Source organism: Panthera onca, chromosome A3, assembly GCF_046562875.1.
Source record: "Panthera onca isolate mPanOnc1 chromosome A3, mPanOnc1 haplotype 2, whole genome shotgun sequence".
Lineage (NCBI taxonomy): Eukaryota > Metazoa > Chordata > Mammalia > Carnivora > Felidae > Panthera > Panthera onca.
Window position 1 is genome coordinate 125,432,480 of NC_138341.1, and position 14,178 is coordinate 125,446,657.

The window sequence follows — 14,178 nt, forward strand, 5'->3', positions numbered from 1 at the left end:
GCCCCCAGCCCCGGCCCCTGGCCACGCTCCGTCTCCCTGTTCTCAGAATGGCCAGTGGACTGCCCAGCTTCTAGGTCTTTCTGCCTGGAGCCTCCAAACCCTCTTTCCTCAGCCCTTTAGACCCAACTCACATGTGCCCTCTTCTAGGAAAGGCTTTTTGCCTTCTTCCCCTCCGGGTGGGCAAGTCCCTTCGTGTTCCTCCTGAGTGCCCACTGTCCCCTTACTTCCACTTTGTGTTCTAGCTGACTGTTGGCGTGTCTAGCCCCTGCCCCACCCCCCCTCCGTGAGCTCGGAAGGCAGTGGCCAAGCCTTGTTTACCACCAGGTCCCAGCACGCAGCCCAGGATGGGTGGTGGCCAGAGGCCCTCAGAAAACACTGGCCCAGGGTAGACGTGGGGGAGGGGCGTGTCGGGGAGGGGCGTGTCCTTGTGGCACCGTCTCACTCCTCTGCAAGCCCTCACCCCCATCCCTGCTCCTTCCTCCAGCCTCCTCAGATCCCCCTTCTGTTGTCCTCCTAAGGAGCACTGGACTGGGAGTCATAAGGCCTTACTGGTGGACTTGAATAAGTTGCTTCCCTTCCTTGGGTTCAGTCTCCCCAGCTATGAAGCGGGGGCGGGTGGCGACTGCAGTCCATCATCTCTGACATTCCTTCTGCCCTCCGATTCTTTCTCTGGCTACAAATAGCACGTACTGTGCGTTGGGAACCATGCTAGGCACTTTGCATGCACAGATTAAAATGTACACGACATGTTCGACATGATGTCTGGCATACCGTTAAGCGTCAAATAAGTGGAAGCAGCTATTATCCTAAAGCCATCGTAAAGTTATTATGTTTGCAGCCATCTAACAACAGTGCCACTTTACAGATGAGAAAACTAAGGCAATGAGCGGGGGGGGGGGGGGGGGGGGACTGACCTGTCCAAACTCACCCAGCAACTGGCACAGAGTTCTTGCCTGCCACGCCCCCTGCTTTCCTAACTGGGCGGGTCAGCCCATTCATCTGTCCATTTGGTAAATATTTACACACGCCTACTAAGTGCCAGCCCTGCATGAACGGGGCAGATGCAGATGAGACCCTGCCCTCATGGAGGGTACCGCTTCCTGGGGAAAAGAGATTAGCTGCACACGTAAATGCAGATGTAAATCATAACGCGAGCTCCGTGGTGTGACGGAAAAACCAGGGTGCTGTAAGACGTACTCGGCCTGGGGTGACCCAGATGGGGAAGCTTCTTGCTAATCTGGTTAACTCTTTGCTGTTCCTGGCAGCTAGTGACCACCCCCTCCAGACCAGCGTAGGGCCAGACGATGCTGGGGGAGGGGGCCGGATGCAGCCCCTGGCACCCCCATCCCTGGCACTGGCTTTCCAAGTCCACACCCCCGTCTCTTTGAAGACTGTCCCTTTACAACTGCCCTTTCCACCGAAGGATTCAGACACAAATTGTACTTTAAATTCAATATTGGTCATTAATATTTCATGATTACAAAACGTTAAAGATAATGTCAGTGGAAGGAGCGTCTGCATGGGCAGAATGGATGACTCAGAAGTTCGGGGAGAGGGGAGCCGGCATACTAAGTGGCTTGGGAGTCTTTGAGGTAATCCAGTATGACAGTGGCAGTGGCTCCTGACCGAGTGCAACGTTCTCCAAGGGGGCTCACCAAGCTCCGCCACTGTGTATAAATATTTCCCCTCTGATTCTTGTCGCCTCGTGTTTGTTTCGCCCGAGCAAGTGGGGCCACTGTGACCCTGCCAGCATCCTCGGTTTCTGAGCAAGTCGAATGGATGCTTCCGCAGGGGGGCATGGGCGGGCAGACCCACTGGCATTGCACTTGGCTGGCTGCTGGGAGGCAGGAGGGCTGGGGTGGAGCCCTGGCGCCGCACGGATTTGCTCTGTGACCATGGTGCCATCGCTGTTCCTCCCTGAGCCTTTATTTCCTCATCTGTAAAGTGGGGATAATCATTTTGCCCTTGTCTCACACCCATGGTGAGAAGCTGGAGTGGGTGGGTTATTTGTGACACTCTCGGATATGTGCCTGGCACCAAAGAAACGCGACTCGAGGGGCATCTGGGGGCGAGCCGGGCTTTGGGGTCAGACAGGCTGGGGCTGGGAATGTGGACGAACGACCTCACCTCCCATCCACACGTTGGGGATAAGGGCAGAGCCGACACCTCTCAGGTGGGAACATTCAGCGAAGGCAACACTGTAAAATGCCTTGCGCCGGGTTGGTGCTTAAGTCAAGTGCACAGTCAGGATCAATACATACCACTAATCGAGCACTTATTAAGTACTAGGCTAAGTTCTTTCCATGCGTGATCCTACCGAATCTTCCCCCCAGCTCTGTGAAGTGGGAGCCATTCATTTTCCCATTGATTAATACCTGGTGAAGGTTGGGCAGGGGTTGTTGATTGCAGCTCAGAGGGGGAGGATGTCTAGCCCAGTAATCAGTCTTCTCCCTTCCGAGCCTCATCTACCCCATGCTCAGCTGCTAGGGACGGGTGGGTGGGGGAGAGGGGTGGGGCTGGCTGCAGAGAGTACCAGGAAAAGGGAGCCCACGTGGCAATGGCGTAGAGGGAACCAGGCAGGCTTGCTGCCCTTCCTTGGGCCAGTTTCCTCTCTGGGCCTCCATCTTCCCGTCGGTAAAATGGGTGCTGATAGGTTACGGATCCTGATTCAATAAAAGTCCCCCCTAGAAAGCATCTAGCCCAGAACGTGTATTAGGTTAACGTTGTAAAATGTTTGTGGGAGGGGCCCCTCCACACTCTCCTGGGCGATGGCAGCGTTACCGACTTTGTGTGCCACTCTAGCTGCTTTCTGAAAAGAGACCCACTGGCTTCACCCAAGAGTGGGGTATCAGGCAGTGTGACAGGCTAGCGGGGGACACGTGTTTGTGGGCAGGGAGAGGAGGCATCTCGGCCCAGCAGCCAGGCCAGTCCCCCCAGCCGCCCAGGGAGCAGGTTCAGGGAGGTAAGGGGGGGGAGCTCTCCTCCCCCCTAGTCCAGCCACTTCCTCTCCAGCCACCTTTCTTATCTCCCTTTCATGCGGCAGAGGAGTGGATTCAAAGGCTCCGGAGCAGCAGGCACGGAGGTTTGAGCCAGCTTTGTATTTTCTTTTAAACTGAAGTTGAAAGAGACCAAGGGAACTTCAGCCGAGGGACTTCCTTGGCCCACGGGCCAGTGGGGCCCGCAAAGTGGGAGGGGGCCAGCAGGCGGAGGAGGAGGAAGGCTGGCAGGGGGGCTCACACGGCCCGGAGGGGCTTGGGGCCGAAGTGTGCAGAGGCAAGCCTGAATGTCGCCCACCCACCCGAGGCTCAGAGGCTCAGAGTCTCTCTGCTGTGTCAGGGCTGCTTACAGACAGCTCTGCTGGCTCCTGTAGCCTGAGAGCTGATGGGGGGCGGGGAGGGGGGAGGCTTGGGGCTTGGGGACCAGGGCCCGGCAGCATCGCTCGAGGCCTGCAAGTGCACTCTCCCCTCTCCCGGGGCTCTGTCAACCCCTGCGCTCTTAGCTCCTCACTTCCATGGCCTTACTTATCTGGACCCCATGCACAGACACCCCCCCTTTTCCCTCCCAGCCCACACTCCTCCCCGGTTGCCCACGCACACACGCCCTCTTCCAGAAACCCAGGCCAAGCACCTCAGAGTAGTCCTGGACCCCTCTCCATCTCTTACCTCCACGTCGGTCATTCTGTGGTGCCATTTTCAGCCTGTCTCCCAAAGCTGATCACATCTCGCACCCTCCGTGGCTGATCGCCCTGGCCCAGGCCACTATCACATTTAACTTCCAGTTGAGCCCCTGCTTTCCCCCTCAGCCCTCAGTCTATTCTCAAGCAGCCACCAGAGGTATCCTGTCAGGCAATGACCCCTCCTTGGCTCAAATGGCGACACCATCCCGTGATTCCCACCTCATTTAGAGTCGAGTCCAAAGACCTTACAATGGCTGATCACTCTGCCCCTCACCAACCATGCTGGTTTCCTCGCTGTTCCTCCAACGTGCTGGGCAAACTACTACCTCAGGGCCTTTGCACTGGCTGTTCTCTGTCCTTAGAACACTCTTCCCTTAGACATGGGACTGACTCCTTCACTTCAGTGAGGTCTCTGTTGAGATGTCTCCTTCTCAGAGAGGTCTTCTTCTAAGAGCACCAACACCCTCTTCTTCCCAGTCCCTTTCCCTGGCCTTCCTTCCCGGTTTCTTACTAGCCCTTCACACATCTGACATATGCACACCCTTCCCATCAGTTTGCTGACAGTCTAGCGCTCCCCCACAAAGACAGGAGCTTTTCTGTCTTGTTCAGGGCTGTATCCCCAGCCTCTAAAACAGGGCTTCGTATGTAATGGGTGCTCAATAAATGCTCAAAGAAGGAAGCCAGCTTCAAGACCGGCTCTTCGCCTTTCAGCTTGGGATCCTTCCCAGGTCTTTGCTCCTGCCCATCAGCTTTTGCCTCCTGCAACTCAGCCATCAGCGCTGGGTTTCTTTCTCTTTGCCCCGCCTCAGCCCCGCCCCTCACTCTGCCCTCGTCCCTCCCCCACCCCATATCCGCCCCGCCCCCCGGCTCACCAGCCTCCATGGCCAGCACCGTGATGTTGTGCCAGCCCGCGGTCTCGCGGTCCAGCCCCTTGCCCGTCACGATGGCGCCCGTGTCCGCATCGATATCAAAGATCTGATCCAAATCCGAGTCACGGTCAATGGCGTACCTGAGGGAGGCAGGGAGGGGCTGATTGGAGGTGTCCTGGCATCAGGTGGAGCCCATGCCCATGTCCCCTCCAACCCACCCTAAAAGAGGGACCACCTGCCAGGGAGACCCCGGGAGCAGAGGCACTCTTTCCAACAGAGGAGCGGTGGAAAGGGATCTGGGTTTGGATCTCTGTTGCACCGGTACCTGCTGTGTGACCGCGGGCACCATCAACCTTTCTGAGCCTCAGTTTCCTCAGCTGGGTAATGGGGCTAATAATTTGCACCCCACAGCTGTGAGGGCTGGAAGCGGGCAAAGCCCCTGGCACAGCGCTATAGCACCCACTGCGCGGGGGCGGGGCAGGCAGTCCGGGCGGGGAGGGAACAGAGGTGCAAAGAATCCTTCCGAGAATGGCGGGCAGGGATTGTTCAGAGAGTGGCAAACGGTGCCAAACGCGCAGAACGGGGAAGCAGGCAGAGCGTGGCCCCGGCCCCCCCCGGGCGCAGAATTCAGGGCTTGGACGTGTCCCGGGGGGGAGGGGAATTCGGAGCTGGAAAGAGGGGGTCGGCGTGGAGGCCCCAGCCCAGGGACCCGGGCTGAGCGAGTGCGGTGGCGAGGGGTCTGGGCGGCGGTGAGGGTGGGGGTGGGGGTGGGGGTGGGGGGGTGGCCGGCGGCCCCTCCCCGCCTGCGCAGCACGCGCGAGCTAATCTGCGGCTTTTCAGTTGCCGCGTGAAAAAGCCCTTTGTTCCGCCTTCTTCCCGGGCCTTTGTGCGGCGGCTCCAGGCCTGAAAGGCCCGTGTCCAACACATGTCTCGGGCGGCGGCCCAGAGAGGCCCCGCCAGCTCCGGCCGCCGCTTCCCGGCGCTGATAACGCGGGCGGGGGGCGCCGCCGGGCCGTGCGGCCCACAAAGGCCTCGAATGCCAAGCAAGGGCGCATTGTGCGACGAGGACAAAGAAGCTCCGCAGGGCGGGGCTCAGCCTGAGCCGCCAGGCCCCTCCCACAGGGCGGAGAGGGGCCCTTTCCCCATCTCCCAGAAGGGAAACTGAGGCCCAGGAAGGTGAGGACACGAGAAACGCCCCCTGCTGGAGGCACAAAGTCCCGAGGTGAGCCTTCAGTGGGGCTTAGCTGCATTACCACACTTTCGGGGGCCTCCGTTTCTGCATCTGTTAAATGGGAATGATGACACCCAGTGGAACTGACGGGTCTGAGACAGAGCTGGGTTTGAATCCTGGCCTACTTCCTCTACCGGTGTGACCTTGGACAAGCCACTGACCTCCTTGGCCTCTGTTTATCTGGAAAAGCGGGTGATTTATACTCACCTCACACCGGTGTGGGTTAGAGGAGCTAATTCATGGGACTGGGCATAGGTGACAGCCCTTATTCTTTGCATAGTTACTAGGATGGGGGCAAAGGCAGCGAAGGCAAACTGTGTGACCAACTATAAAAGGCTATGCCTGTGGGGATAGCGGGCATTACAGCCAGGCTCCCCAGCCCCCACTAACTCTCCTTCCTGTCCCTCAGCTGCTAATACCACATCCTCCTTGCCCCTGACCAACCTGGGCCCTCCTGACCCGGGTGAAAGTGACCTAAGATGACACTTCCTTCCACTAGACAGCACTTAATAGTTTGTAGCCTGCTTTTCCTGCAGCCAGCTCTCTGTGCGTTCCTTTACGCCCAGACATTGAGTGCCTCTTCTGTGCTACGTCCCGGGGATAAAAGGGCAAAACGAGATAGATGAGGTGACCACCTAGCATCCTGTGATGCTGATGGGATCTCCCCCGTCTTACAGAGGAAGACGCTGGGGCTCAGAGAGGAAACTTGCCAAGCCTAGGACTGCCACGTACGGTTGTGCAGGCTGTGTCCTGCACAAAGGTACCAGGCTGAAGGGGTGAAGCGGAGTGAAAGTCTAACCAGTCAGTGTTCAGCTTGCCAAGCCACATGTCCTAGCTGAGGGAGTATCTTCTCAGAGAGGGATTTTTTTCCTTATTTATGCAAAGATGCCATGTGGGCTAGTGATGACCCTGCCTAAAATTGCACAGGGACTGTCACAGAATTGGAATTTGTACCCAAACTGGGGACTCTATACCCAGAGTTCTTTTTAGCTCGTTGAACCACCCAAAACTGCAAAGCACGGTGCCTCAGGTCCCCTCTGCCCCCAGCCTGGCCCTGACAGATGTTGGGGTCCAGAGGAGGAAGAACCAACCTCTGAGTGTCAGCTCGGCTGGAAGGAACCTCCTCTTGGTTTTACCGGTGGGAGAACAGAGTCCAGGAGAAGGCCAAGGCCTGCACAGCCTGGGGCTCCTGATCACTGAGGGGAGCCGGGTGTGAGAGCTTGTGGAAGGATGCCTACCACCTTCTTGCTTCTCCCCTTCCTGCTCAGACCTCCCTCCTGTTCTCTCTCCTCCCAGCTTCTCTCTTTTGTTCCCTCCTGGAGGGGAAGGGGGCGGCTGGAATCTAAGTGGAGGCAGCTGTTCCCAAGGCCGTGGGGCGGGCCGCAGGGACCTGCCATTAACCAGCAAAAGACTTGGGGCTGCAGGTCAGCGTGGCTGGCTGAGCCCAGGTGGTTTTGTTCCAGCTCAAGAAGCCAGCCAGTGAGTGGGAGGGAGGGGTGGAGGGGCACGGCAGGAGGCAGGGAGCACGACCTGGCAAACATGGGGGGGGGGGGCGGGAGAGGGGAGGCTTGTGGACCTCACGAGTAGGTGCATGAGTTGTGCGGCTGGTCTGTGTTGTGGGTGGAAACCGTGTGTGTGTGTGTGTGTGTGTGTGTGTGTGTGTGTGTGAGAGAGAGAGAGAGAGAGAGAGAGAGAGAGAGAGAGATACTGCTGTGCTGTTGGAAAAGGAAACGCTCGAGAGAGGCAGCCGCTTAGCCCTGGGTGTGGGTCCAACTCTACGATGCCCCTGACAAGTCACTTCCATCTTTGAACCTTAATTTTGAGCAAAATGGAAATGATAATCCTACCTTGCGAGTTGCTGGGAGGATTAAATGCCTAGCTGGGGGATAAGGTGCCTAGCTGAGCTCTAGGAAAATTACTCGGTGAGAGGGAACTATTGTTATTCTAATTATTATTCAGAACCGTCTGGTAAGGGGTACGCAGGAGCCCCTCCCACCCAGAATGTGGTCCGTGTGCTCTGGGTTGGGGGGGGGGGGAGGGGGGGTTGTGGGAGGCACCCTGTATGGACGGCCCAGAGTATTGCCAGCGGGCTGAGAAGGGCAGGAGGCAGCTGTGAGTCTGGAAGGTCCTGCTCCTGGTTCAGTCCGCCAGGGCCTGGAGGGCAGGAAGGGGAAGCAGCACAGGTGTGGGTGGAGAAGTGCAGCGAGAGTGTGGGTAGGTGTCAGCTAGTGTGTGTGTGCGTGCGTGTGCATGCTTGTGCACGCGTGCAGGGGAGGCTCCGGGATGGAGGTCTGGAGTGCCGATCTGGAGCCCAGCGGCCTACGTTTGAAATCTAGCTGTGTGGCCTTGGGTAAATCACTTAATCTCTCTGTTCTTCAGTTTCCTCCTCTTAAGAATGGAGATACTGTCAATACCTGCCTTACTGCTGACCCCGCGGCGGCGAGGATTAGACAAGCGACTAGCGGCGCAACACTCGTGAGAGCACTGGGCACCTGCCGCGTGCCCGGTGGGTCAGCTCTGATGCTTTTTGCCAGGCCTGCGGGCGGGCTTTACACGCGTGAGCTCCTCAGATCTTCCCGGGTACTCTTATCACCCCCATGTCGCAGATGAGGAAACTGGGCTCTCAGAAGCCGGATGCCTTGCCCTGGGTCGAAAGGGCTGCTTAGTGGCAGAGCCGGGTTCCCAGCCCACACGGGTCCAGGGCCTCAGGTCTTAAGAACACGCCCCTCAGGGCCAGCCGGGTACACCTGCGGGCACTCCCACACACTCTAACAGCCCCAAATGCCACTGTTGTCAAGGTTAAGGGTGGGAGGAGTGGGGAGGGTACTGCTTCCTGGCCCCGGGTGTGCGTGTGGCTTTTCTCCACGTAACTGTCTGCATAGACAGCGCACACAGGCACGATAAACAGGCTGAGGCTCCCGCGTGTATGGCCTGCCCAGCGCTCCCCTGTGGGCTCGGTAGGAGGCTACTGGAGGGAGAATCTCTTCAGATGCAAAAGGGGCTCCCCCACCCGCCAGCAGGGAGTCCCCTCTGCCCCCTCCACCCTGTCTGTGACTCTTTCTCTCCTACCGGCCCACACCCCACCACCCCCAGCCCCGGCTTAAGACACCCACTTAAAGCCCAGACATGATGCCTGGGAATTCGTATGTGGTTACTACTGGCTGCGGAATGAAGGGTAGAAACGGATGGCCAGGCCACGAAGAAAAATAGTAATGTCCATTTCCTGAGGGCCTACTATGTGCCAAACAAGCCTCCCTCCAACCCTGGGAGCGCCAAGCACAGAACCTAGTAGGATACAGGAGACATTTAATACCTATTTTTTTTTTTTTTTGAGTAAAAGAATGAGGCAGGTACTATCGTGATGCCCATTTTAGAGATGGGAAAACTGGGGCTCGCTGTGGGTCCATGATTTTCCCACGGTTCTATAATTGAGCTGGGATTCCCAGCCAGGCCCTCTTTGATTCCAGAGCCTACGTACTTTCTGCCGCACCCCACTGTGGAGAGCTGGGAGGAAATGAGATATTTGCTCCCTCTGGTCCGGTGTGGGCTTGGCTGTTTTCAGTGTTCAAGGGAGACCTGGCGGGCTGTAGGGCTATGCTGGGCTGATCAAGGGCCTCTCTGCCCCTCAGAGAGGAGCCCATCCGAGCACCGTCCTTCCTCCCTCCAAAGCTTCCAAGGCTTCCCATCACCTAAGCAGAGTCCCACTGCTTCGCCTGACGTTCAGGGTCCTTCCCAGCCTGTCCCAAGTGCCCCTCTGTCCTCATCGCCGCACACCCTGACACGAGCTCGTCCAGCTAATCATCCTGCGGCTGGACTTAACCTCCTGGCTCCATGGCTCTGTTCCTATCTCCCGGCGCTCCCCGTCACCCCAACCTGGAGCGGCCTCTCCCTGGTCTAACCTCGCCTCTTCAGCCTTGCTCTGGGGCCGTCTGGGGAAGCCTGGGCTCACTCCCCTCCGTGGCGCGCACCGATTACTTGCCCTTCCGTGGAGTTCTGTACTCCCCCAGCCCCTGCCTCAGGCCAAGACCACCGGGACTTAGATCTGTCACTAGATGCCTTCACGTGGGGGCCTAGCCCTCCTGTCGGCCCGTGTCTGATTTGCCTCTGTGCCTTCCGCACCGGGGAGGACACCTAACCACACAGAGAGTTAGAAGCAGGGGTGGAAACGAACCGGAGGCTGGACTCAAGAAGCTGACAATAATGGGTGAAACCATTCCTTCCTCTTTCAAGCGGAATGACACTGGGAGAGTCACTTCTCCTCTCTGTGCTTCAGCTCCCTCTGTAAAACGAGTATGATTCCTCCTGAGGGGGAAATGCCACAATGCGAGGCACCGTCCCCTCTTCCCAGTGCAGAACTCAGAAAGACATCACTCTGTGTATCTGCACCTCTGCATCCCCCAGGTGCCTAATGTGGTAGGCAAAATCTCCCAGGACACCACTTAATGTCTTCATCTCCAGGAACATACCAAGCCGCCCCTGCCTCAGGACCTTTGCACTCGCTGTTCCCTCCACCTGAACCTGACCGCTCTTCCTCACAGCTTCACAGGTCGGCCTCTCTCTTTATCTGATCTCAGCTCATCTGTCAACTCCTCAGCTACTCATTCCATAGTAGCCCCTGCTGCCCCAACCCTCCTTATCCCATTACCCTGTTTACTCCCTTCATAGCTCTTCTCTGCAATTATTTCAAGACTGTGTCAACGAATGCTTTACTACTTGTTGACTGTGTCCCCGCCCCGGGAGAAGGCAGACTCTACACGTCCGGGGAAGAGGTTTTTTTACCTTTGTAGGTGGTGACTTGAGTCCCTGACCCTTAGAGATCAGGAGCTGGGATACAAGCTGGGCTCTGGGCAGTACATGGGTCCCATGAGGAGCCCTTCTGTCTCTCAGTGGCACCTCACCGGCCTCTTGTTTCCATGTCTGTCCTCTGTAGACGGGGGTGCTCCTCCCCAGCTCTGCCCTTGGCTGAGTCAGCTTCCCCGGGCCTGGGCTCAGGGCCGGGCGGGCATGAGGAGGAGCTGGGTAAATGTTTGTGGTGTTAAATTGGACCTGTCTCGAGCTCCTCGCTGAGGAGCCCCAGGGAAGGGGCCAGCAAAGAGAGATGAAAGAAGGTGAGAAGCTGGTTTCAAAGTTGGCCCTTTCCGAGCAGATAAAAGCCGGAGGAAAGGGAAGCCAAGGGAGGGAGGAGGGGGGAGACTAAGAGGGGGTGTGAGAGCCACACTGCAGGGGAGGGGGGCAGGCAGACAGGAGCACTAACCTGGGAGGCAAGGACTCAGCTCCTACTCCTGGCTCTCAACTCCCTGGGAAGGTTCCGGGGGCACCTCCTCCCCGGCCTGGCCCTCAGTTTCCTCCCAAACGTGGGTGTCGATTCCCTCCTGGGAGAGGTCTGCGGTCCAGCCAGAGGCTAGGGAGATGCCGCCAGATGCCTGGGCGGAAGGGCATCAGAGGCGGCAGGACGGCTCTGGCAGTGAGGAGGGCAGGGGCGGCCCAGGCCCTCTGGACAGAGGCCCTCGAGGCCTGTCACACTTGGGTTTTGCTGCCTCGTCTCCCTCAGTCCACTGTAGCCATCACAGCTGCTCTTCTCCAGGCACATCTACCACTCCTCTGCCTCCATCTGTCTGCACATGCTGTTCCTCTGCCTGGAATGCCCTTCACCTCATATTTACACCTGACCATACACAGGGACCAGCTCGGTTAGTTTCCTGCCTCCTCCAAGGAGGTCTTTTAAGACCCCTGAGGGCATTTCCCAGTCTGGGAGCCCACAGACAGTGGCAGGATGGCCTCTCTGCGTCCTCACCCAGGGCCGCCATGTAAGATTGCACAGGCTGTGCACTGTACAACTCAGAGAACCATTCCCATGGATGGTGATGGGAATGTTACCCATCCGGAATTGTGTAATGCAGAGATCCTCAAACTAACCTCCTTTCTCCCTCTCTTCACTGCTCAGCCACATAGTTGGTTCAGGGACTACTTACTGATTATGTACAGGGGTTTCGGGGAGGAAGCAGGGAGCTCAGGAATCTCCTTCCTGTCTGTCCAACAATGGCCATTGCCCCTACCCCCTGACGTCCTCTGGATCAGTTTCTGCTGCAGCCTTTCTTCCCTTCTCTTCTGTCCGACCTTCTTCCAGCTTGGGTCACAGTCAGGGACTCCCCAACCCTCCCAGGGACACCGACAGAGCTGCAGCGTCCCCTCCCCTCCACCCTCCTGCCTCCCTCCCTGCTCGCCCCTCTCTCTCCCTGTGTCTGTTTCTCTCTCTTCCCCTTTCTGGCTTTCTCAGCAAATCTCCGCTGATTCTACATTGTCAGGTAGGCCCTCTGCCTCTTTTAGGTACTCCTCCTCTTTCCACTGGCTCCCCCCTCTCTCTGGCCTCCTCCTCCCATTGGGGGTCTCTCCCCATCCCCTTGAGTCTCTCTCTGTCTCTTTTCTCAGTCTTTCTCTGCTTTTCTATTCCAGTCACTCACCATGCAGGCAGTGAGTGTCCACTGAGTGCTGGGCGTCCGGCTAGGCCCTGAGGGTAAACAGAATCCCCTACCCTCACGGAGCTTATCTTATAGTGGAAGGGAGACACGCAAAGTAGTCAGGAAAATAGGTGGCATGTTAGATCGTGATGCGGTGGGGCTGGGGGTTGGGGGGGGGGGTCGAGCAAAGACCCGGGGGAAGTAGGACGACAGATTGCGGGGGTACTAAGGAGGGGACATTCTAGGCAGAGGAATCAACAGTCACAAAGGGCCCGGAGGCCGAGAGTGAGCTTGGTACATCTGTGGGGCTGTGAGGGGGCCAGTGTGGCTGAGCAGAGAACTAGGAAGCAGGGCCATGGGAGCAAGGGTCAGAGAGGGTACAGAGCTCATGGCTCTGGGGGTCATTGTGAGAGCTTGGTCTTTTATTCTGAGCCAGATGGGCGCCTCTGGGTGGTGGTTGGGGGGTGGGGACGCTCTGAGCAGAGGAGGGCGGTGCTCTGATTTCTGTTTGGGCAGGATCGTGAGCCTCCCGGGCCAGTTCCCGATTAAAGAGGGGGCGGGGCAGGAGCAGGGAGACCTGCGCGGGGTAGGGGGAAGTGCAGGAATGGGGGTAGCAGCAGACGGGGAGAGAGGCGGTCGGATTCTGGATAGTCTGCTAAAGTGGGGATGGCGGGAACGTGCCGGTGGTTCGGAGGGAGGTGTGAGAGAGAGGCGGGAGTCAGGGGGTCTCCAACATTTTTGATGTGAACAACCGTTAGGGTGTTTATGTTTTTGTTTTCTTTGGGTGGAGAGACCTGGGGAGCCAGATGGCCAGGTGAGCAAGAGTGTGGAATCGGGGGTCATAGGCATGTGGATGGATAGGCTGAGGGCACCGAGGGAGCCAGTATAGACAGAGGAGAGGGGCTGAGCCCGGTTCACTCTGCGGCGTCTGTCGCTCCTGGGTCTCCCTCCTTGTCCTGAGTCCCTTGCCTCTCGGTGACCGTTCTCACACCCGTTTCCTTGGTCTCTGTGTCCACCCTCCTTCTCTCCCCGCCCCCCCCGCCCCTCCCCCTGTGCCCGCAGTCCGTCCGCGGGGCGGTGGCGCGATAGCAGGCAGCAGGCGTGGCCCCGGGCGGGGGTCTCACCGGACGGGCCGGTTGGCGGCGTCGGGGTCCCGCGCCGTCACCACGCCGACCAGGGAGCCCACCTGCGCGTCCTCCTGCACCTCCAGGAGGCCGGAGGGCGGCCGGAACTCGGGGGGCTCGTCCACGTCGGTCACGGCCACGCGCACGATCGCCTGGTCGCGGAACGTGCCCAAGTCAGCGAAGCGGGGATCCACGAACTTGTTGAGGGCCTCCAGGACCACGGTGTGCACGGGCTGGGACTCGAAGTCCAGGCGCTGCGGGGAGGGAGCAGAGGGCGGGTGAGGGGGCCGGGTGGGGTCCGCGTCGGGAGAGGAGGTGAGGGGGGCGGGCCCAGAGGGGGCGGGGCTGGCCCAAGGTCATGTCGACCCTGCCGGGGAGCCCGAGTGATGAACTGCACCAAGGAACCGGCGGTTGGAGACCCAGACCAACCTTCCCTGGTCGCAGGTGGGCAAAGTGAGACGGCAGGGGACAGTCTTGCCTAGGGACACACAGCCCATCAGGGCTAAAGGCCACTGCCCCCCCCCCCCCCCCCCCCCCGCCACTTCCTGCCTCCCAGCACAGAATGTTGGGGCATTTGATTCATTTTATTAATTCACGAAGCACTTACTAGGCACCAGCGCTTTAAATACATTAACTCATCTAATTTTACAACATCCCTAAGAGGCTTGGGTTGTGATTCTCTCATTTTACACAGGAGCACGTGGAGGCCCAGAAGGCTCTGTAACTTAGCCCAAGGTCACTTAGTCACCGGCAGAGGCAGGATTCAAACCCGGGCCAGCGCAGCTCTCCAGTCCTGGCCCCTCCTCACGGGAGAGGACAG

General features: G+C 58.5%; 1 protein-coding gene across 3 annotated transcripts in view; it reads right to left on the minus strand.

The window, feature by feature from the left end:
- CDH22 (cadherin 22) overlaps window positions 1-14,178 on the minus strand; it is a 122,256-nt gene that overhangs the window by 17,675 nt on the left and 90,403 nt on the right. For all 3 annotated transcript variants that reach the window (XM_060619634.3, XM_060619638.3, XM_060619644.3), the window contains exons 7-8: window positions 13,359-13,612; window positions 4,549-4,685 (exon numbers count right to left, since the gene is read on the minus strand). In XM_060619634.3, coding sequence (XP_060475617.1) covers window positions 4,549-4,685; window positions 13,359-13,612 — 391 coding nt within the window. The remainder of the gene's footprint in view (window positions 1-4,548; window positions 4,686-13,358; window positions 13,613-14,178) is intronic.